The 24,092-nt window shown below is 37.3% G+C and overlaps 1 protein-coding gene across 14 annotated transcripts in view; it reads right to left on the bottom strand.

The window, feature by feature from the left end:
* The window catches only part of LOC6501778 (protein unc-13 homolog B), a 279,574-nt gene that overhangs the window by 216,794 nt on the left and 38,688 nt on the right, over positions 1 to 24,092 (bottom strand). For 4 of the 14 annotated variants that reach the window (XR_004311348.2, XR_004311349.2, XM_014904026.3 and 1 more), the window contains exons 1-3: positions 17,940 to 18,160; positions 17,715 to 17,852; positions 12,189 to 17,658 (exon numbers count right to left, since the gene is read on the bottom strand). The exons of 4 other annotated variants lie outside the window; for them this stretch is intronic. Coding sequence is in view for 8 of the 10 variants with exons in the window: in XM_014904026.3 (XP_014759512.1) it covers positions 12,189 to 17,498 (5,310 nt within the window). In the remaining 2 variants the exon portion in view is untranslated. 6 more of the 14 variants (XM_014904025.3, XM_014904020.3, XM_032455874.2 and 3 more) reach the window with 5 other exon arrangements.

Here is a 24,092-nt window from a genome sequence, read left to right as displayed (position 1 = left end):
TGAGTTGTCGTTGGTTCTTAGGGATTGGAAATTCTTTTACAGCAGCAATTTTGTCTGGGTTGACTCGTAAGGTTCCTTCCCCAACAATATAACCAAGGTAGTCTACCTGTTTAAGACAAAACTGGCTTTTGTTAATGTTTATAGTTAGTCCTGCCTTCCGTAGTTGAGTGGCTACTTCAGATAGGTGTGATAGATGGGATTCGAAACTATTCGATAGAATCAACAGGTCGTCTAGATAAACTAAAACGTTCTGCTTGAGATTGTACGGAATTACCAGGTCCATTAACCTGCACATTGTTTGGGGTGCATTCGTCAGTCCGAATGGCATCCGCTTGAATTGGTACAATGGTCTGTTCGGTATGGTAAAGGCAGTTTTTGCTCGAGAATCTTTGTCGAGGCATATTTGCCAAAAGGTGTCTTTAAGGTCAATCTTGGATATGCAGTGAACCGGTGGGAGACGGCTGAGGAGTCCTTCCATTATAGGAATAGGATAGGCATCCCTCACGGTTACTGAGTTAAGTTTCCGAGCATCCAAACACAAACGAACCTTGCCTGGCTTGACATGAAGCATGACCGGTGAAGACCATGGTGAACTAGTTGCTTCCTCAATTTCGTCTATTTCAAGCATGCGATCTATTTCGTCACAAAGCAATTTCTCTCTTGCGGGCAAAATGGGGTTGTTTGATTGGCTTCGCGTCGGCTACTTCAATATTGTGTTCGATTAAGGACGTGTATCCTGGTCCCTATTTTTCGAACGACGGAAAAGAGAGGATAACTGTCTTTAGTTGTGGCTGTTGTTTGAGGCTCAGAGGCGGTTGTAAGGAATCTGGTACACTAATTTCGTTTAAGAAACTGAAATGTAAGATGGAGATTCCGAAACGTTTCCAAAAGTCTATTCCACAAATTAACCCTCTAAGACTACTTTCCAAAATAATAGAAAAAAATTATTCAAATACATTTTTTTTAAGTGAATGAATGCTTCTAAGCTCAAATATATGCTTAAAAATATCTTATAGTCTTCGATTCACCTGTAAGGTGAGAAGAAAGGTAAGCGGGCCTGAAGGCACGCTTGGGGCTTTGAGGGGAAAAAACATTTTCAAGTAATGAATATTTATTTTATTTTTTCTTATGCTATTCAACAAAACAGTTTTTACTCGCTGTGCAGCATAAATAAAGACTGCATTTCCAGCATATGCATTGCATTTTTGAAGTTTTACAGTGATTGCAACTGTTGGGCCAAGCAGCCACCAAAAAATGAATTTAAAATAGTCAAAAATTGCTAGGCTGCAGCTTTTGTTATCAGCATGTATTCTTCTCTGTTTTGTCTCCCAGTTTTGCATGCGCTTTATTGTTATTTGTAGCGTATGCACTTTGGGAGCTTTGGTGGAGCTTCTGCGCAAGCTCTTAGGTTGTATGCACTTGTTTCTCGGCATTGTTTTGGATCGGCCGCGGAATTAGTTTTGGGGTTAAATTGACCCATAATAAATTGAATATTAAAATTGAACCTCGTCTTGTTAATTCGGCCGCTATCAAAACGCTGATAGCTCATCAGCAACTTCTTTTCCACTGTTTCGATCCAACCAATGTGGGAAATGGTTTAGGTATAATATCAATTAGGTGATAAAAAATACGTGTTGCGGCATCCCTAGTTTTTGCTCTGATATGATAGTATCCCATTAGGCCGTGCATGAGCATTATACTCATGCATAATATTTCTAATTCTTTTAAGTAAAATCCTTCCATAAACAGAAACAAACACATAAATTGCAATGAATTGTGAGGTTATCAGCTGGCAACAAAAGTTGTCTTGGATCCCCAAACTGGCCTCAAGGCACGTATCGCTCAAGGCACGTATATATTTGTAAATCTTCAACCTAATTTTAAAAGTAAATAAACTTACTTCTCAAGAAAAAAATTATGAGCTGGATAGGTTTTATACATTTGCTACTATTCAAACAGCAACACACAACATACCCCCGACCAAAATTTACGCGGGAAAAACATATGCTTTATGTTTTCCTAAGCATAAGTGCCGTTAAAAGCTTCGGAGATCTTTAAAGCTGAGATTTATAATTCAATATGCTTTTTATCAACCGAAAAAAATTATTTAATCGATTAAAAAGCTGTTAGTTTATTTGTTAGGGCCAAAAACGTAATACGTGCCTTTAGGCAGGCTTACGTCTTAGAGGGTTAAGTCTTACTATATTGACGGTACTACTAAAAATGAGAACTCGGCTGATATTGAGATGTATGTTAGCGGAATTTTATTAAGACCGAATACGGACTTTGTCTGTCCATCCGCGGTTCGGACTACTCCTTTTAAATTCTTAGGGAAAGGGTTTTGCGATATAATTTTTTGTGCTAAGCTTCCTCCTATAACACTCTTGTTAGCACCGCTATCTAGCAGTGCCAAAACCTCCTCACCGAAGACTGTAAGTGAAGTGAATGGTCGTATATCTTCGCCGTTTCGTACAATTGACGAGATGGTAAAACTTCGCAAGTTCTTCTTTCTGCACCAAAATTCGCGCATACGTTGAGACGATCTTGCACTTACTGTGGAAGAACAGGGGTTACTAGATAATTCTTCTCTGCGCTTCTGGTACTCTTTGAGACGAATATGGTAGGGCTTAAGTGGTCTAGAGACTGTAGAACTGATCAGTGTGCTGGTGATACTGGAATTTGTTGCTACTGGGTCCGAGGCTACTGGCGGACATCCCCTCTCGGATTGCGGCGGATATCCCTGGCGGAGTTTTCCGGGTTCGCGTTGCATTTAGAGCAGCTTGGCTTGTACGTATCGAGCAAGCCGCAACCATAGCAGAAAATTCGCCGTGGCTTCATGAAGGCAATCATGATATGATGACCTATCTCCTCGCAATTCCAGCATTTTACTTTCTCAGGGGATCTAATGGCCAGGACTTCGCCCGGACATTCCTCTTCGATTTCGCCGGGAGTATCCTCAAATTCTTCTTGAGCACATAGTTCGTCTACGAAATTCCTACGCATAGTTGGTCGTGTTGTTGACCGAGTACGAAAACTACGGTAAAACTCTTCGTGCCTATGACATTCTTTTCGTAAACTTGCTAAATCTGGGGTATCTACATGTAGTAGTTCTAGTTTAAGGTCTGGTCTTATGTTCTTCCTAACCTCAATAGCTATGTCGCCATCTGACATTGGTTCGCGCAATGAATCGGATATAGACAAGATTGAGTCAAGAAATTCATCATAACTCTCATTTATTCCTTGCTTTCTGCGTCTAATAGCGTTTTTAATATCACGATCTGATCTCTGGTCCTGGTATCTTTCCTGCAAGTGACTGCACAGCTCGTACCAATTCATGTGTTCGGACGTTCTATGGATACGCCAATAGAATGAAAGTGCTGGTCCAGCGAATAGAAGATGGGCAAACTGATTAAGCAACGGGAAATTACCATTCAGGCACTGGGAAGAAAGACAATTGACTCTGTAAATGAAATCTTCGACAGGAAGGTCATTGGTCGTACCACTGAACTTGATGCGCCAATTGGAAATGACATTAGAAATCCTATCTGGTTGTTCTAGTTGAATATAATTTGATCTAGCATTTGGTGGTCTATATCTCCGACTGTTGTTGCGTGCATTGCTGGCATTGCTGACTCGTGGTAACGAAGGTGCTATATAGTTATCCCATTCAAGTTAGGCTTCTTCTTGTCGGTCTCGAGAGAATATGTTTAAATTCCTAATAGCTGTAGTTATTTGGTCGCTAATTGAGGCTGTCATACTTGCTCTATAATTCTCCAATGAACTGGAAATGAACTGGAAATAATTCTCTGAATACGTTTCTCCTGCATTGAGTTTTGTTCCCTAGAGATCCTATCCTGAACGAGTTCACGTCTAGGGTTCGAACTACCCGCTCTTGTTCTCTGATTATTAGTATTTGAACTATTGGAAGCCTGTGATCTGGTATTCATACGAGATCGTGGAATGGTTCCAGAATGATTTGGGTTAGATTCCTGGTCGGTCTGTATATTACTCGGCATTCTACGTTCGGAAGGAGTACACTGTCTATCTATCATCAAAGCTCGAGGACAGCTTTGCCTGCAGTTCGGACAGGTATCATTGTTTTCCAGCCATTCTAACAGACATGCTTTGTGAAACTTATGCTTACAAGGAGTTTCCAAGATACTATCATTAGAGCTCGTATCGTTACAAATGGCACACAGCACCACACTCTCCAACGGAGTGGCTGCTATATTTTCGGTACTTCTTCTAACCGACATTGTCGCACAAAGTATACTAACGGAAGTTCGCGATAAATGATTTATTTCAAGACTTAAATAATATATTCGATAATAATTTTAGAGGCTTACCCTCGGATCTTTCCATTGCGTTGATTATTATATTCTAGGGCAGTAGAGATTTATTTACACTGAACGGAATACAACTATATGAGATGTAGAGGAGGACTATTTCGATATGAACCAGATATAGACAATCTCACTCTTACTTTTGCTGACGCTAACTAAGCTGACATGGTATGACATCGAGTTGGGCTCAATGATAAAAATCCTAGCCCTGTCATAGTCGCCTTTTGATTCGGATTCGATAAGAATCCATGTTTCTTTGCATACTTTATAACCACGGTCTGTGTCCGACTGATCTCAGATTCACAGCAATCCACTGGTGTGCATACGCAAACGCTGACTCTACTTTATATATCAAATTTGGAAATTGCCCAAAGGAAGGATTCAAAAAGGGATGGTAAATAGAGTGGGGCTTTTTGGGCTGATTCATATAACCCACGTTGTTCGGTTAAATATACACGAATCTCGGCCCTTACGCTGGGCGCCAAAAATCTATAACGGACGTACGGTTTTGTCAAACTATTAAGTCCCTAACAATGCACGAATGGTCTCTGCCGCACCTCCTCTGTCTACTTGGGGACGGCTGGGCTCAGTCGAAAGGGGCGTGGGTGAGGGCACGGCGATCTAGACCAAGTACGTTACGGATTTTCTCGTAGACAGAGATGGGGAAGTCGGAAAGGAACGAAGGGAGTAGGCTGACCCTGGGTGATTGATTCTACTGACTCTGATACCTGAAAGACTGGATGTTGTGGTTTTTCTTCTATACCCTCCCTACCATGTAGACATTTCACCAAACAGTGGGGGTCTACCCATGTTCAACTGCAATGTTTGGATCCGAAGTTCTCCAAGTGAAAGATATTAGTTCATGTTCATTTCTTATAATTAAATATTCTCAAAAGTAGCGGTACTAATCTAAAATTACAACTAATCTTCATAGTTTGGGATAGAAAGGCATAACATAACAGGGATTTCCCATTGTAATTATCTATATTTATGCAACTATTACTCTTCGTTTTCTTTACTCACTCAGCTTTACCGATTCTGCATCCATCGTTGAGCCCAAGATGACGTAGGTGATCTTTGCTATTGACTTAATGCTATTAGAAAATTGTACAATGGGGAAAAGACCTGGCTGATCTCTCTTTCGAGGCTGGGTGGGTTTGCTTAGAGACTAAATTTAAAGATAAGGTCCTACACTAATTAATTCATACATGTGAAAGACTGCATCTATGCAAGAAATTTATGAAACGCAATTTATGGTACTACAACAAAGGAAATTGTTATTATGGTTGGGAGTCGATACCTTTTTTTGGCGCAACTATCGAGGTTTGCCGTGAAAATTATTCGTGTCAATCTGCGTTAATGACAATATTAACACACATACATGCTCGCAGGCATGGTCATCGTGCTTAAAACTAAAACTTGGCTATGTGGGTCCTATGCCGGCTCACAAAATCATGACGGCAGCTCGCTTAAGCAAAAAAAAGAAAACCTAATCGGGCGCGGCGGCATCCGTTGGTTGCTACTGCATCTGCTGAACGACACCTTATCGCCAACCGGGGAGAAGATCGGAGTTGGGGTACGGTGCACTGATGGTACGATGCGGCTACAAGCACCATGTGCGTCCCACTGATTCGGCGGGGGGTGGCTTTGGTGGTGCTACTGCTTCCTGACTGATCCGACGTCCGATCCGAGGCCACTTGCCACACGGAGAGCCTATCAGGCTGATCCTGGTCAAATAGGCTACCTGACAAGGGATTGGTCAGGTTTTAAACTTGCACTATTTCAATTATTTGGGGAGTCTCACCTTATGAATTTTTAACCCACACACAAACACAAGCAGCTTTTTATTATTAAACTGTCTTAAATCTGCTGGCTGAATGGCCTGCACTGCCTTCACGGTATAGTTTTTTTTCACACTACACGTGTCCGCGGGATTTTCTTATTATTTCACAATATGTGCTCGAGGCTCTTCACTCGGCAAAAGATCAACATAAAATGATTTCTGCGAGCGTGGGTAAGTACAGCCATTCCCTGCTGCACTAAAGCTTCCCGACCTAACGGTAAGATCGCATGATTTTCTACCTACTTTCAGTCAGTAGATGCTTGGGTAACAGGGCTTTGCTAATGTCTCTTTCAATTTGTTTCTCCATTCTCTCTCCATACAGTAAGGGTAAGAAATATTGGCCTGCCTAGGAAGTCAATTTTTTGTATTTTTATATATAGGGTGCTCGCTAGACTCTTAATAAGAGAAGATCCAACAAATAAAAGATAAAAGTATAAAAAAAAAAAAAAAGTGACAAGATGTGGTAGAGACCCTTGTAGTCCGAACTCCCTGAACGATATTGAGCATATGTTGAACTACAATGGGTAAGCTGCTAGGACGAAAGTTTCCAATCCTTCTACAAGGATTGTTGAGCGTGTTATTTAAGCTTGTTAGTAAATGCTGTCTGTCTACATTACCATTACTAAGATTATATAGAAACTCGACATCAAGCTTTGATCTACGGTTCGTTAATGATGGTAAGTTAAGTAATAAAAGTCTACAATGGCAAGAGATAAAGTAAAGTTTCGCATCTTAATTAATTTCGCCCCTTTACGGGCGAAAATCAGGAATTTGTTTTTGTTCAAATTCTATTTGATCTCGGTGTACTCCGTATTGGGGACTCTAGACACACGATCCATACTCAAATATCCAACGGACCAATGATGCATATAACGTTTTTTTTATGTACGGGTTTTGACTAATTCTTTTGACTATCATAAAACCCAGCACACCAATTGCTTTACTAACCATGGTGGAGCTTTAGGTTAAACACCAATTTTGAAATTTATCCAAATCGGATTGAAGTCTAGATTGGGCACTAGTGAATTTATATTGAAGATAAAGCTTGATATCATCAGCGTACATAAGTACAAGAAAATCAGTTCCTTAGAGCACCCAAGATGCGGCGCGGACTAAACGGGAGGTAACATCTTTAAAGAAGACACTTTGGGTTCTTCCAGATAAGTAGCTCGAAATCAAGATAAGGAGATCAGTAGGGAATCCCAAAAGACTGAGTTTTCTTATAAAAAGCTAATGATTAACAGAGTCAAATGCTTTACTGAAGTCAGTGTTTGTAAGCCATTCCGGAACCCTTCCGTGACAAAAGATGTTAGCTCCAATAAGATGGTTGTGGTGAAGCTGTGCTTTATGAAGAAAGGTGATGTTTGGAAGTGTGAATTCTCATCAGTATCGGCTAACTATATGAGATCCGATATATATTATTATATAAGCTGTTGGATAACTATATAGTATATCCATTTCGGCTCTGCCCGAAGTTAGCTTTCTTTTCTTGTTTGAAATTTAAGTACCTTCCATTACTGCGCCAGGTAAACGAAGAAGGGAGCTTAAAGAGAGCGATTAGTGAGAGTTAGTAAAAGTGCAAAGAATAGAGTTAAGAACCTCTATTAAGCGACTTTAAAAGTAACACAAAAAGATAAAGAAGTAGAACAGAGCTATGCTTGAAAGATAATTAAAGATAACAAATTTATAATTAACCTTGAAATATACCACTTCACAAAGAAATTTTATAGAAATTTGTAGTCATTTCTTTTAAATTCTACACCGTTTGAGCTTAATATCAGATCTACTGATTGTTGCACGTTATTTCCTAGATTGTTAAATTGCTAAATAAGGTATGTTATCGAAGAAATAGGATATTTAACTCTCCTCATCGACTTTTGGCTGACCTCCATTAGGCTGTATAGGCCTAATGGATAACGACAAATACATGTTTCATTTGTCGTTATCTATCTTTGCAATTTCTGTCGTTTAGTTTCTAAAACTTATGAATTTCGGCAGCGCACAACTTTTTGCCAAACTTTTCATGGAACTGCCGGAATATCTGGCAGCAAATAATTTGTGTCATCCGTGACGTCATCCCATATATTTTTGCTAACTCGACGCCATTGGTATCGCTCTTGGCTCTATCGATCTTCATCTCATTCACTCTCACATCACCCTTGTCTGTGCATTCGGGTCCATACACCATCCATTCCACTAGCAATATCGACTTTTCTCTCACTCTCGCTCGAAACCATCATATTATATTGTCATCAGAATAGTATTACCATTATTAAACCATATTTGATTTTATTAATTGAAGTTCCAGTTTTATCATTTGATTATCATTTATTCTGATCAGCAGCTTAATATTGAAAACGCTCAGTATTTGAACATTGGTGAACCCCGAAGTGATTGTGTGTGAAAATTCTTCCGAATTTTTTTAAGCAGCATTCAAACAAATTTTTTTATTTGTACAACGGTAGATTTGTGTTACTCTGCGTTTCTTCGGTCATTGTCACCCTCTAAATGTGACGTACAAATGTGTGCAAATTATCCAACCCATGAAACGGTTCTACATATGGAATTAACAAATTAAACAATTAAATTAAATTAAACAAATTGAATTTCAACAATGTCAGCTATATTGCCTTTGCCTTTGTTTAACATTCTGCCTTCGGGTTTTTCATTAACTTCAAGAGCCGCGCTTGAACGTCTTGCTAGATAAATAAACATGTAGTAAAGTAAACACAAGCTTCCGTTCGCGTCATCGAAGACCAAAGTATTGCGTTCTAAATTTCAGATCATATTGCGTTCCGATAATGATTCAAATTGCATCTCTCAGCATAACTTTATTTCACAACTAGATGCGATAGTTTCAGCATAGGCTTTTATTGAAAACAAAAAGAAAAGTTCTGGTCGGTCATATCTAAGATAAAATATAACAAGAAAGGAAAGCTTCGGGCTTCGGGCGGAGCCGAAGTTGATGCACCCTTGCAGTTAAGGTTGTTCCATTTCCGATGGTTCAGTTATATGTCGTCTATAGTATATAGTCGGCCGATCCTTATAAAATTTAGCAGGCCGAATTATATTGCCCAAAATAGAATCCGTAGAAAGTCCCATTATTCTAGCTTAGCTTCTAAAGACACCAAAGCTCTGCCAATTCCGATCGTTCCGCTACATGGCAGCTATAGGAAATAGTCGGCCGATCCTTATGAATTCTTGTTCATAAGATATTTTGGCCAAATATACCATATCTGGAAAGTCCCAACCCTCTAATTTAACAAAACAACAAAGTTATGACATTTCCGATCAATCAGTTATATGGCAGCTATAGGCTTATATCTTTTCTTTTTATACCCTTGCAGAGGGTATTATATTTTTGGTCAAAAGTGTGCAACGCAGTGAAGGAGACATCTCCGACCCTATAAAGTATATATATTCTTGATCAGGATCACCTCCTGAGTCGATATGAGCATGTCCGTCTGTCTGTCGGTTTCTACGCAAACTAGTCTCTCAGTTTTAGAGCTTTCGAGTTGAAACTTTGCACACACCCTTCTTTTTTTTGGAGGTAGTATATATGTCGGAACGGCCGGGATCGGTCGATTATATTATATAGATGCCATATAACTGATTAATCGGAAATGCAATAACTTTGGTGTTTTTAAAGTTTGAGGGTTGGGACTTTCCACACATGTTATATTTGACCATTTCTTACGTACAAAATTTCATAAGGATCGGCCGACTATATCCTATAGCTGTCATAGAACGATCGGAATTGGCATAACTTTGGTGTTTTTTAAGTTAGGAAGATGGGACTTGGTACAGATTCTATTTTGGACAAAATAATCTGATTTTCCAAGGGCAGAACAAATACATAAACTGCCCAAAATGGAATCCGTAGAAAGTCCCATCCTTCTAACTTAAAAAACAACAAAGTTATGCCAATTTCGATCGTTCTATGACAGCTATAGAATAAAGTCGGCCGATCCTTATGAAATTTTGTACGTAAGACTTCAAACTTAAAAAACACCAAAGTTATTTGATTTCCGATCAATCAGATATAAGCCAGCTATAGGATATAATCGACCGATCCCGGCCTTTCCGACTTATATACTGCCTGCAAACAAAAGAAGGATGTGTGCAAAGTTTCAACTCGATAGCTCTAAAAATGAGAGACTAGTTTGCGTAGAAACAGACAGACAGACAGGCGGACAGACGGAAACACGGACATGCTTATATCGACTCAAGAGGTGATCCTGATCAAGAATATATATACTTTATAGGGTCGGAAATGTCTCCTTCACTGCGTTGCATACTTTTGACCAAAATTATAATACCCTCTGCAAGGGTATAAAAATATTAGGCTAGGCTTTAACTATAAAAATTAATATCTTTACTATGTTTAATAAATGCGTAAATATTATAATGACAGAGTAAAATACCCTGTTTTAACTCCATGCTGACCCAAGAGCCGTAGTAGGCTTTTCGATACAATGGGGCCTGTTGCAGGATCGCGTAGGAAAAGCACTGGCCATGGTAGGGTGGGCTAAAGACACCCCATTTTCATCTAGGGGTGTGTAAAGTGAGAGTTCTATAATTTTTTTTCTGTCTTTCCGTTTGTTAAGCTATCTCTTGTCCGGCCGAAATTGGCTCGTATTTGCATGCAAATAAAATTGATTAATTCTAGATAGCTACGAGCATCCGTTAGCTATATCCGCTGAAGAACACCACTCCATTCGCTGACGAGCTAGAGCCGGAATTAAATGCTTGCAGGGATAATAGCTTGCAAAGAACACCAGCTCCTCGTTGTTCGTTACAAACTACTAAATTATATATATAAATATATATATAGCCAGCTCAAGCTATAGCCAGATGTATACTGTTTTCGACGTTTCGATTCAAAAAAAAAAAAAAAAAAAAAAGTATATGCTATGTAGTTGGTGATTATTACAGATTTTCTACAGATCTATTTTGGCGCAATTGGTCCAATCTAAAAAGTATAATATTGGATAGACCAACTGTGTCCTTAGCTGTCATATAAGTTATCACCGGCACTGCCAGACCCCCCTGCTCAGCACTGTGCGCCTCTGTCCGACTACGCCTCTAACTCTTACTTAACCAAGAATCCACAGTATAAGTAATATTCAATATTCAATATTCAAGTGTTGTGGGTTCAATTATGCCGGATATGTCGCAAGAGCGCAACTATGTTACGCTGACAAGAATGTTGCTGACACCGGAAAGCTGACACCCCAACGGAGTTAGAGTGGGAGATCAGGCGATAACGAAAGAACCGCCGGAGGGCCGCAACTCAGCGAAATCAGTTTAATTTGGACCCTCAGAACGTCAGCCGATACAAAATCTTCAAGAATTCCTTCATCCAAATACTTTTCCCAAAAAATTGTATACCTAAGATACTTTTCCAAATAAATTGTTTCAATAAATTCTATTCTTAAACTACTTTTCCCGATAAATTGTATTCTAACGTTACATTCGACCTAAAGAGATATGTCTCGACTCCTCATCATCAGGTGATCAATATAGGACACCTTAACTTATATCTATACTATCAGACATGCCAAAACATGAAATGGCTTAGTTTTTTTTAATAAAGAAACTTGGAAATATTTTACAATTGGATTTTACTTTCAGAAAAAAATCAGTTCCAAAAATTGTAAGTACTCTACTATCATTATAACGGTAATTAACATTTAATGGGCACGTTTTTTAAATTGCATTCTCTCATTGCAAAAAAAAATTCATATTACAGATTTAAAACTTACGCTATTTGCAAATTGTATAATTACTTTTTATATTTCAAATATGCTTGACCACAGTGCGTTAGGAAATGCAAGAGGTAACACAAGCCATAGCGAGCTCTCTTAAACTGAAAAAGTATCTGTATCTGTCATGTTTTAATTCCATCGGATGCGAACGACTTAACCTTTTAAAAAATTTTATTTTACACATACATGTAAATACATATTTCTAAAATAACATTTTTGTATTATTTTTATTACCTTTTCTTTTTCCTTGGTAGTTTCTTCTTCCCTCTTTTTATCTTGATTATTTTTTTCCTCAATTTTACGTTCTTTCAACGTTTTAAGTAATTTCCATTTGCTGCTACCGAGTCCTGCAGTGCATCCATGTACTACATTGGAATGGGAGTTTTCAACATGAAACTCTTGATCTTTTAAACTATTTGATACCACACTATTAATTTGATTAGTATCACTACGAATTTCTCCAAATTGCTGAGGGTTTTTTTGGGTAATTTTTTGAGAGTCAGCTCCTTTTTTTTTTATTTTATCTTCTTCCATTAACAAACATGACAATTCCATTTCATCGCTTAATTGAGCTGGAGTATCGGGTCCAGATGTTATACTAGATTCTGATGACTGCAATGATACATTATCACCATATACTGCGTTTTCAAATAGCTTATCTTGAATTTTGTCCTCATATTCTGATGCATTTTCAGAGGAACTAGTACTTCCTGCTTGGTTAGACAAAGCTGATTTATTTATTTTTTTTTTTTTTAGTTCCTTTGTCAATGTATTGTTTGGAAGCTCCAATGCTGTAATTTTAAAATCTCCGTTATCGTCTTGCCAAGCTTTATGCATATCTCGAACCAATTCCAAATTTTGTCGTTCTGGCATTAATTTTTCCAAGTCTCCACCAGTCACAGAATCCACCGCTGATTTTAATAAATTATGTTCATCTATGCTCGGTTTTAATTTCACAATACATTTAAGTTCGTTAAGTACAAGAGACATTTGTAATTTAACACTTTTATCTGGTGAATAACTTAGTCGTTCGACCTCTTCCACTACGGCATTTGAAGTTTGACAACCCTCATTTACATTATTTCGAAGAAGTTGCCCAATTTGCGAAAACAAAACTTCATTATCAACGCGCTGATTACCGAATGAGTTCGGAGAATTTTCCTCGCGCTGCTTTTCCATATTTTCTAGTTTGCGTAGTTCATAGTAAAAATATTCGTCGTCTGTGTCAATGCTGTCCTCAGTACTTTGACGGCGTGAAGACGAGAGCGTTCGAGTAGAATGTTGACTACGATTGTCGTCATCATCTCGTAACCCACATCCCAAATTGTTTGGAATTTCTAAAGATTGTGGTACCAAGTGCAGGCCCCCACTATTTATAGAGCGCCCACTAGTTGGTTTGGTTGGGATGCTTACTGAAATTTCTATGAAATTCTTAAAATCGCTGGCTGGCATCTTAAAGGAAGAGAAACTGTCGCCAGCATTGTTTGGCTCCAACACTATTTCTTCATTGTCTTCATCAATAAAGATAGAATTTAATTTTTTAAGACATGGTGTAGTTTCGGAAACGACATTGGATTGCAGATACATTTCTGAAATTTTTACTGTATTATTTTGATTTGCCGTGCTATGTACATGCTCATGTGAGGTGGCATCTAATAGTGAGCAACGATTTTTTTTTATATCGCCTACGACTGAAAACAAGTTTTTTGAATAAATTTCTTTAGTTGTTTTTTCTGAACCTCTTTCGACCTGATTCATAGTAGGAGAAGTACCGCTTTCGCATAGATTAATAGTAATTTTAGTGTCACATAATGAAAAGTCATTTTCCGCTGAAGTGAAGTCTGGTATGTCTAATTCAGAACCCAAAATATTTCCTTCGCGGCTCAGAACGACGTCATGCCGCTTGTAAGTCTTCGCTTTTTGCATAATATGACTCATCTTAGATGAGAATGATTTTTTTTGTATCTGAGTACTACATATTTTTGGTTCTTCATTAAGTGATGATGAAATCGCTATATTTTGATGGGAAAAACGTCGCACGAATGGAGCTCCACTAGCTCTTTTTAAAATGCGCCTTGGGAGCTTTTGAAGCCTTTTTGATAGTTGTCCTTGATTTTCACATTCATTTGAGCGCTTTAAAGATATTAACGAACAAGAACCTGCCTGGTCACGCGCCTGTTCTTGATTGCCCTGACTTTGCATATCACCGGGTAAAGACTGTGACCGATTATATTTAGCAGTACCTTTAAATTTTAAATTTTCTGAAAAAAGTTTGTTCCACAACTTTGTTGGCTTTGAACCACTTCTTTGTTTCTCTAAAGTATTATATAAATAAATGGGTTTTAGTTCACAAGTAGATTCAGGAAAAAGTTTAGATAATTTCGGATCATTGCATAGATTAGTATTATACCTAGCGTCACCTAAAAGAGCTTGAGAAGTGAATGCGACTCCAGATAATGCTGTATTACGTTCAATACTTGGTATGTAGTTACTTTGACCAGAAAAGTTTGAAGTGTTATTACTATTATTTTCATCTAAATAAATTGGAGACGGATAATAATCTAGATTATCATTTAAATGGTATCTGTGAGATTGATTTTTGATAATTTCCTCGTAGCCAATTTGACTTATGCAGGTTCCTTTTATTTCATCACATTTTTTAGATGACGTCGGGCTGTATTTTTTTTCTAATAGTGTCGAGCTTTGAATAGTCAAAAGATCTGGCATTGCATTTTCCGACTCATTTATCAAACTATTTGAGTTTTCATGTTCTTTAAGATGGTCCCACACCAGCATTTCATCGACAGAAAATAATCGTTCTACTTTCGAGTTAGCATCAAATATGGACTCATTCTCATAGGCTGAACAAATCGGCAAATTTTTTGAAAGTTCTTGAATATAACTAAGGTTTTCTTCTGAAATTACAAATTTTTTTTTGTTTGGTTTACCTATATCAGATTTATAATCCAAATCTTTTAAATTATTTAAACTGCCCAACGTCGCTAGGGAAACAGTTGGATATGTATAGAAAGCTTCTGTTTGTATAGAGCTTTGCTCGGTAACATCATTGAATACGCTACTGTTTTCAATGTTACAATTTTCTTGAGAATTCAACGCCCAACCACTTATTGAAGATATATCGGAATAGGATTTTTCGTTTTTTGGTCTTTGACTTTGCAATATATTTACCATATTATTGGGTGCTGGTGGTGGAGGACTGATACTTATTTGAGCTGGATTTATGACCATGTCGTTTAAATCAGTGATAATATTATGCTTTTCTGGATTTTGAAAATGTAGCAGGAATAACATGCTATTATGGCGATCTAAACTTTTTCTTAATGACTTTATATATTCATCTTCACTGTATATCTTATTCGTGGAACTTATTAATTCCATGTTGGATTGTGGATGTTTAAAATCTTGGTTGATACTGTGATTAGACAATATCCCTGGATTTATAGAATGACTGCTTACTATTTGATCAATTTTTTGCTTTCTGCATATTTCGATCTCTTGTGTCTCAATTATTTTTAATTGTTCATTTAAATCTGACTTAGTTCGTAATAATTCAGCACTACAACCACCCTGATTTTCCTTAGGTATTAGAATGCTATTAATACTGTTGGTGGACATTGCTTTAGATACATTTGAATGACGTCTGCTTTTTTTATAGTCATCCAAAGAACTGCAGACTAGTTTTTTTAATGTATCAATATTTTTTTTAAACTTTTTCATAACCAACACAAACTTTTCTACTGAACCTGTAATGTTAGCACGTCGTAGTTCCTCCGACAATGTTATTGGATTAAGTAAAAGCAGCGTCAGTTTTTCATCCACTTGGCTAAGTTTTTGAAAGAAAAGTTCTTCTGACCAAATAGTCTGTCGAATTTCATTGATTTGGGCCAAATTTAATGATTGTAGCCCCGGTATTTTATTAATTTCATCTATTATGGTATCACATATATTATCTAAAGTAATACGCAGATCATCACCAAAGCTACTTTTGTTACGGGCGATATTTCGAGTTTTACTGAAATTACTAACACATCCGGCCACATCTCTTTTATCTGTTCCCTGACTGCTAATTCGATCATTTAAAAATTCATTAGTATTGCAATTTATAATTGGGGATTTAGCATGAGAAAGAATACCTTTTAGTTTGTTTATCATGTCCATTTCATTAGTATGATGCTTCTTTTTTCTATGCTTCTTGGAATCGCTGGTAGGTGTATGGGTTTCTAGACTAGAACTAGAGATAGAACCATTCATTAATGCAATATGTTCCTGCGTAACTTCAGACTTCTGAAGAATAGAATCCACTTTTGAAATCTCTACGCTTAAATCATTCTCTCGATATGCCTCGTTAAGTTTTCTGTAAAATAACTCTCCCATTTCATTACCTGTACCTCCTGTATCTTCAATTGGTAGTACTTGATTCCCTCCTTCGCCTGTTTTATAGGCTGTCGAACGAAAAAAATTGTTACAATCATTTAAGGTATTTAACGAGTTGAAATCGTGGCTTGAGTTTATAGCCTGATTATTACTTGGTCTTGTTGGAATCGTAAAATCTGATGTAGATATTCCTGCTTCTCCTGATATCTCATTCAATACTCTTCGCCCATTTAAAAATTCTTCCATTAACTCTACACGAGCGTTATTAGCCAAAACTTGACGTTTTTGATACAATAAAAGGTCAGATTCGGAATATAATTTTTTTCTTCTCTCTTTGTCTTGATCTGATATATTTTCCTCGAACTGGCTTAATTCGGCTTCGTATGTTTTGGTGAAAGGGTATTCTACATTTTCGCTATGAAAGTTTTTCATTGAGTAGCTATCGCTATCATAATCCAAGGGCGGTTTTTGTGCTGAAGCTTCATTCAAAAGTAACTTTGTTTCTCGATCTGTTGCTCGTCCTACTGTAAATTTTTCGTGGTCGCTATAATCATTTGAGGGATTCATTTCAAATATTACGTCTCTCTCCAAAGTTTTTTTTTTTATTTGCAATGGCAGCGAATTCACCAACTGTTCATCATCACAAGAATTATGTTTTTTTCCCTCAATGTGGTCAGTGTAGGGCCCTTTATTTGCCCCCTCTATTAAGTCCATAAGATTACTAACAACAGACTGTTGCTCAATGGATATATTTTCCAACTTCTCCAAACGAACCCAAATCTTTCCGTACTCTGTTGAAAGTAAGTCTAATGCACGCCAGGCATACTTTAACTCTGTCTCTAGCAAATTGACTCTCGTTGCAATTTTATCCATATAATCAGAAATGATGTAGTCGGAATGCTGCTGTGAGTTATATATCTGACACAATTCCTGTTCACTACGCAATGAAACCATGATTTCGTTTGAATGGTTATAATTGGGTGCCTCTAAGCTTCTATGTGATTGCATTTGCACGGATTTTGATGTGGAGAAACTTTTAAGATTTTGAAATGAATCAAATTGCTGTGGTATCCGTTCTCTCGGTGAGCTTTGAACATTTGGTATAGTTTGTTCTAAAGCTTTGGGGTGGGATAACATCGTCGCATACATTTTGGTTTACTTAGGCGACAGATATTTTTCATAAAATTGAAATTAACCCAAAAAGAATTATTCTCTGTCGGCGCAATTCCTTAAAAACCTATTTATTTATGGTATTTTATGTCCAGTTGCCGGGACTAAGAAGTGATGATTTATCGAGACTGCTGATTATCTAAATAATTAGATTAATAATTTTTTTTTTCAATTTTTGACTATATGAATACATACGTGCCATCAAATCGGAAATGTAAAGATTGATTGTGGTCTCATATATATAAGAACTTAAAATAATCACTTTTTAACATATATATGCATAGATTTCACTTCGTGTTTAACCCGTATTTATTTGGTTGATATATGTAGATCCTTAAATTTAAACAGAAATAAAAGGTTTTTGTAAAAGGTTTAGAAGCAAACCAACAAGGAAAAACTCTACTTTAAAAAAAATTATACCAAGCTTTTACAATAGTATTCGGCTTTCATTTATTAACGCGTTTTAGAACCCATTGATTTGAAAACTTATGCAACTTTAAGCACGTTTATAAGTAAAATAAATTTATGAAAATTTATTTTGTTCCGCTACACTTTGTATGATTAAACAGTTAAAAACATGTGTGACTTGTATACTTATAACTTTAGTTTTTAGTACACCTACCCCGAAAAAGCTTATGTATATAAAGATACTCAGAGAATAACCGAAGTCCAAAAGAGAAGTTTCAACGTTGGCTGCCTTCTGCGCATGACTCAGTTAAGACCTGTTTGAACAGCTTCTCTTCGAATAAAAGAGAAGTTTCTTTTCCCGATATTAAAAAGCTTATTTACTACAACATACTTGTTATCATTGACTACGTCGTTGAAACATAGTTACTATACAAAGCCTTTATATAAAAGCCATTAAATATAAATTAAAGTTTAAATATATATTTTTACATTTAATTTAGAATTAAGAGAATATAATAAATACAAGGAAGAATAAGTCATTATTTTATCGGGCTAATATATATATTAAATAATTATTTTATGTAATAAATCCGTAAATCAGCATCAATAGCCGACTTTATTCAGTCCGCTAACGGAGCTCATACGTCTGTTCATCTGAGCCCATGAATCTTAGGGACTATGAGAGATAGACCTATAATAGTTTGAATGTAAACTCCTATGGAACCTGCCATCATCACACCTCAGAAACATTCTTCCACTTCAGAAAAGTTGGAATACCACTTTCTCAACCGAAACTGGCCCTTGGCAAGGATCCCAGATGTTTGCTTCACTATGTTAATAGCCTTATCTACAAGGTGAGTTATATAGTAAACAGGACTTAAAAAAAAGACAGAATAAATAGTTTTTTCGGCAAAATCAGTTTATTTTATTCAAAATAGTCTCCTTCTGCTTTAATAGCATGTCGAACGAGTGGTTTAGCTCGTTGCCCGGTATGGCCGCCAGTATGCCGGTGCAAGCCTTTTGAATGGCCTCTACGTCTGCATAACTCTATCCTTTCATCGGCAAATGCATTTTTCCGAAAAGGTAAAAGTCGCACAGTGCCAATCAGGTGAATACGGGGAGTGGTTGATGCTTAAAATGTGATTTTTGGTCAAATAGTCGGTCACAAGCGTCGATCGATGAGACGGCGCATTATTGTGCAACAAACGCCAACTTCCATCTTCGCGATATTCGAGCCGAACACTCCAAAGTAGAATACCGCATTAACGTTTTGACCGGGTGCAACAAATTCTTTGTGGACTATACCCTTGGAATCATAATAACAAATCAGCATTGTCTTCACTTTTAACTTATCTAGGCGCGACTCTGGCGTTTCGTTTCGGGATTATATTGAAAACAACACGTTTCGTCACCAGCCACAATCTTGTAAAGGAAAAGGTTCGGGTCTTTTTTTGCCTCTTTAATGATGTCCTTCGAATGTTGAATTCTGAGCAATTTTGGGACGTCAGTCAATTTGTGTGGAACAAACCATGCACATACCTTTTGTAAGCCCAAATGTTCGGTCAAAATGCGATAAATCGATGTTTTGGAGATGTTCAATTCTATTTCAATGATGATTTCGGCTGATTTTTTATGAATAAACGCATAGTTTCGATGGAATTTTCAGTGCTTACGGATTTTGGTTGGCCCACATGTTCATCGTCATGTATGTCCTCACAACCACATTGAAAACGTTGAAACCACTCGTGCACTCTGCTACGGGATTGACAATCATCGCCATAAATTTGTTTTATCAATTGAAACGTTTCGGTAAACGTTGTATCAATTTTAAAACAAAATTTAATGTTGGCTCATTGTTTGAAACTCATTTTCGCAGCGATGCATCGGTGATGACATCGCGATGACAAAAACATACTGACATTAAAAACGCAATAACCTCACTTATATATTATATATATAGAGGGCGCTAGATTCAAAAAGACCTGTTTACTTTGGAACGCACCTTGTATATAGGCACCCCCGGAAATTAGATCATCAAGTTCAGTTACCGAGCGTTTTCGGGAGCTTTATTTAATGTTCTAAATATTGGCTTTAATAAAAACAAGCACAGTTCGATTGGGCTGAAGGTCAGTGATGTTGGAGGCTACAATCGCAGTAACTTGCCCCGAGTAGTTAGAGCATTGGGATTCCAAGCTGACTTGCACATAAAACCTTGAATACTAGCTGGCGATCTGCCAACAAAATACAGCACAAGTTATGATTCCTGAGACCACACGCACGGCAGCTTGACGCATTGCAATGCCGAGATAGGTGCTCAAATCCAAGGCACTTACGGCTTAAATCCAATCGCCTAACTTCGCCTAAACGATCCTCAGGCGACAAGCTTAAAATCCTTGGGCAGGAGTTTATTATGTGAGATAGGCCATCATAAATCATGCATGCGAAAGAGTTGGTAATCACAAATGTAGCTTGTACCGACACGTCAGATCGCCGTTAAAAAAAAAACAAGAAAGGAAAGCTAACTTCGGGCGGAGCCGAAGTTGATATACCCTTGCAGTTCAGTCGCAGTCCGCTAGGTGGCGCCACGCATCTTATTTTATTAGATATATAGCGGATCGTATATAGTCGGCCGATCCTTATGAAATTTAGCATATAGAATTATTTTGCCAAAAAATAAATCTGTACGAATAAATCTCTATGACAGCTATAGGATATAGTCGGCCGATCCTTATGAAATTTTGTACATAAGATATTTTGGTCAAACATAACATGTGTGGAAAGTTCCAACCCCCTAACTTAAAAAACACCAAAGTTTTGACATTTCCGATCAATCAGTTATATGGCAGCTATAGGATATAGTCGACCGATCCCGGCCGTTCCGACTTATATACTACCTGCAAGGAAAAAAAGTATGTGTGCAAAGTTTCAACTCGATAGCTCCAAAACTGAGAGACTAGTTTGCGTAGAAACCGACAGACAGACAGACAGACAGACAGACAGACGGACAGACGGACATGCTCATATCAACTCAGGAGGTGATCCTGATCAAGAATATATATACTTTATAGGGTCGGAGATGTCTCCTTCACTGCGTTGCACACTTTTGACCAAAATTATAATACCCTCTGCAAGGGTATAAAAAGGGTTTTGACATTTCCGTTGTGATTAAAAACAAGAAAGGAAAGCTAACTTCGGGCGGAGCCGAAGTTGATATACCCTTGCAGTTCAGTCGCAGTCCGCTAGGTGACGCCACCCATCTAATTTTATTAGATATATAGCGGATCGTTTATAGTCGGCCGATCCTTATGAAAATTGGCAGATCAGATTGTTTTACCCAAAATATAATCTGTACCAAATCCCATCTTTCTAACTTAAAAAACACCAAAGTTATGCCAATTTCGATCGTTCTATGACAGCTATAGGATATAGTCGGCCGATCCTTACGAAATTTTGTACATAAGATATTTTGGTCAAATTTAACATGTGTAGAAACTCCCAACCCTCTAACTTAAAAAACACCAAAGTTATGGCATTTCCGATCAATCAGTTATATGGCAGCTATAGGATATAGTCGACCGATCCCGGCCGTTCCGACTTATATACTGCCTGCAAAGGAAAGAAGGGTGTGTGCAAAGTTTCAACTCGATAGCTTTAAAACTGAGAGACTAGTTTGCGTAGAAACAGACAGACGGACAGACGGACAGACGGACATGCTCATATCGACTCAGGAGGTGATCCTGATCAAGAATATATATACTTTATAGGGTCGGAGATGTCTCCTTCACTGCGTTGCACACTTTTGACCAAAATTATAATACCCTCTGCAAGGGTATAAAAATTAGGAAAGATATTTTTTAATATGTCCTCCAAAATTTAGTGAGGAAGGTACAAAGACAGCTTCAATATATCATCGCTAGATTTCTTAGCTTATTTTCCATTTAAGCTTTAATTCATAGAAATATATATTATATTTGCCAAAATATTTACATCAACACATGAAATTACTAATAAGTTTTTAAAATTTTAAGTGTTCATGAACATATCTTGATTTCTTATTTTGAAGTTTCTGATAATGATATCTTGAGCCATTCAAAATTTAAACTAAAAAATGTTTGATTTTTATTCGTCAAAATATTTATTCCGACTTGTATACAAGTTAATAATAGTTAACGCAGATAATGAAATGAATAATAAATAACATTAAAATACTTTTAACAAACCCAATGTAATTGGCACCAGCTGTAAATACTTATATTTAAGTCGAGCCTTATGCTGAGTCAGCGTAGCCGCTTTTAGTAGACGGTCCTTCAGCCGTTCGGTTCCCGATGTGGTGTATTATGCATGAAGTGCATAGTCAGCACATTCAGGTTATGCGCGATCGGACCACCGACCGTTGCTTAGATTTAGAGAAGAATTAAGAGCGCAGAATTAAGAGCGCACTGCTCAATAAAGATTAAGCTCCGGCAATCGCCGTCATAATTATTAATCTTTTATTTTCCGGCTGAGTCACTAGGCCAGCGGCAACGGAGACAGTAAACTCCGTAACATAATCGTCGTAAGAGCTATTCGGCAACTGAAGCAATGACATATTAACCAAATTGGCGCCCAACCAACATTTACCTACACCCAAAAAGGAATTGGATATAGGTAAGAGGATATAGGATTCAAATTTTAAAAATTACACCGCAAAAATAATGTAAGTGGTGAATTTTTCATCCAGACTCTATCCAAATCTGCAACAAGAAAATATTTTTTTTTCGAAGAACTTAAAAAAAAAATATATAAAAATCAAAGTGTTTTATTTTGCAATAAAATTGTGTTATTGGCTAAGAATTGTCTAATAATAAATTGGCTAAGAATAAAAAAAAATAAATAAAACGAAAAATTAACGAATGATTTTAACAACTCATTAAAAAGTGATTTTAATCTCATGCTAGTTCAGAAGTTGCGACTCATATAGTAGAAAGAAGTTAGCTGCAGCTTAGTTTTACACTAAATATAATATACAAAAAAAACAAAAGTATAAATAAAAATAAATTAATTTAAAAAAAAAATTTGTTATTTTACACCAACTTAAAAGCAGACAGGATTTATTTTTTCCGTCTCATATATAATTTAATTTTGTTGTTCATAACTTTGCCCTGCCCGGTCGGTAATATAAAAACCGTGGTCGAATAATTTTTTTTTATTTCCTTTTGCTTACAATTTTCCGTGGAAATAATCCGGCCACTTATGCGCTGGCTGACTTTGTCTTTGTTTTTTATTGTCGCTGCCAATACGAATATTTTCCGTGGGTGTATTCTATGCTGCCTATGTAGCTGAATTTCCTGGTAGTGGATTTCATTTTGTCATTGCTGCTGATACGGTCACGTTTCTAGGAACATCAATCTAGCTATTCATGACCGATTCATTATAGCAGCAGGATCATAGAAGCAGGAAAATTACTCTAGCGGTTCGGAATCTGAGGGCGAAGAGGGAGTTCTAGCATCATTGAGCACCTCACGAAGAATTAATCATGGACCCCACACAGCTTAGCGCTATCACAGACACTGCAGACGGTAATTCTTTGGCAAAGAAAGCCATTCAAAACCAGAAAAAAGAACAGGAATTACGCCAAACAATTGATACGCTTGCTGCCAAAGTGGCTGCGATGAGTGTGTCACAAGCCTCAGCACAAACCCCGGAATTAAAGGTGTATGAGGAAATACAAATTTTCGACAATATCCGTTGTGATCAGCTGTTAGATGCCCTCAAATGTTTACCAGAATTCGCGGGGACTCAAGAATCGTACGTCTCTTGGAGACACGCGAACGTTGCCGGATATCGTATATTCCGTCGGTACGATGGCAGCTCACGCCACTACCATGCCGTTATTATAACACAGGCTAACAGCAAAAAATCTCCACGCATAATTTCACCTGCTCCATAACCTTTAAGCTTCACTGAACCAAAGTCTAGAACAAACATAGGTTCTATCACCCACAGTTTCCGCGGTACACCTAAGAGAAGAAATTGATCAAATTTTACCATATATTGAATTATGTAGGCCGTGTAATTGCGATGACCATCATTGTTTCTAGTACATATCATTTTTGAAATGTATGTGTACCAACTAAAATTAAAAAAGAAAGGAAAGCTAACTTCGGGCGGAGCCGAAGTTGATAT

This window comes from Drosophila ananassae, assembly GCF_017639315.1.
Source record: "Drosophila ananassae strain 14024-0371.13 chromosome 4 unlocalized genomic scaffold, ASM1763931v2 tig00000054, whole genome shotgun sequence".
Classification (NCBI taxonomy): domain Eukaryota; kingdom Metazoa; phylum Arthropoda; class Insecta; order Diptera; family Drosophilidae; genus Drosophila; species Drosophila ananassae.
This window is presented reverse-complemented; position numbering and strand designations above follow the sequence as displayed.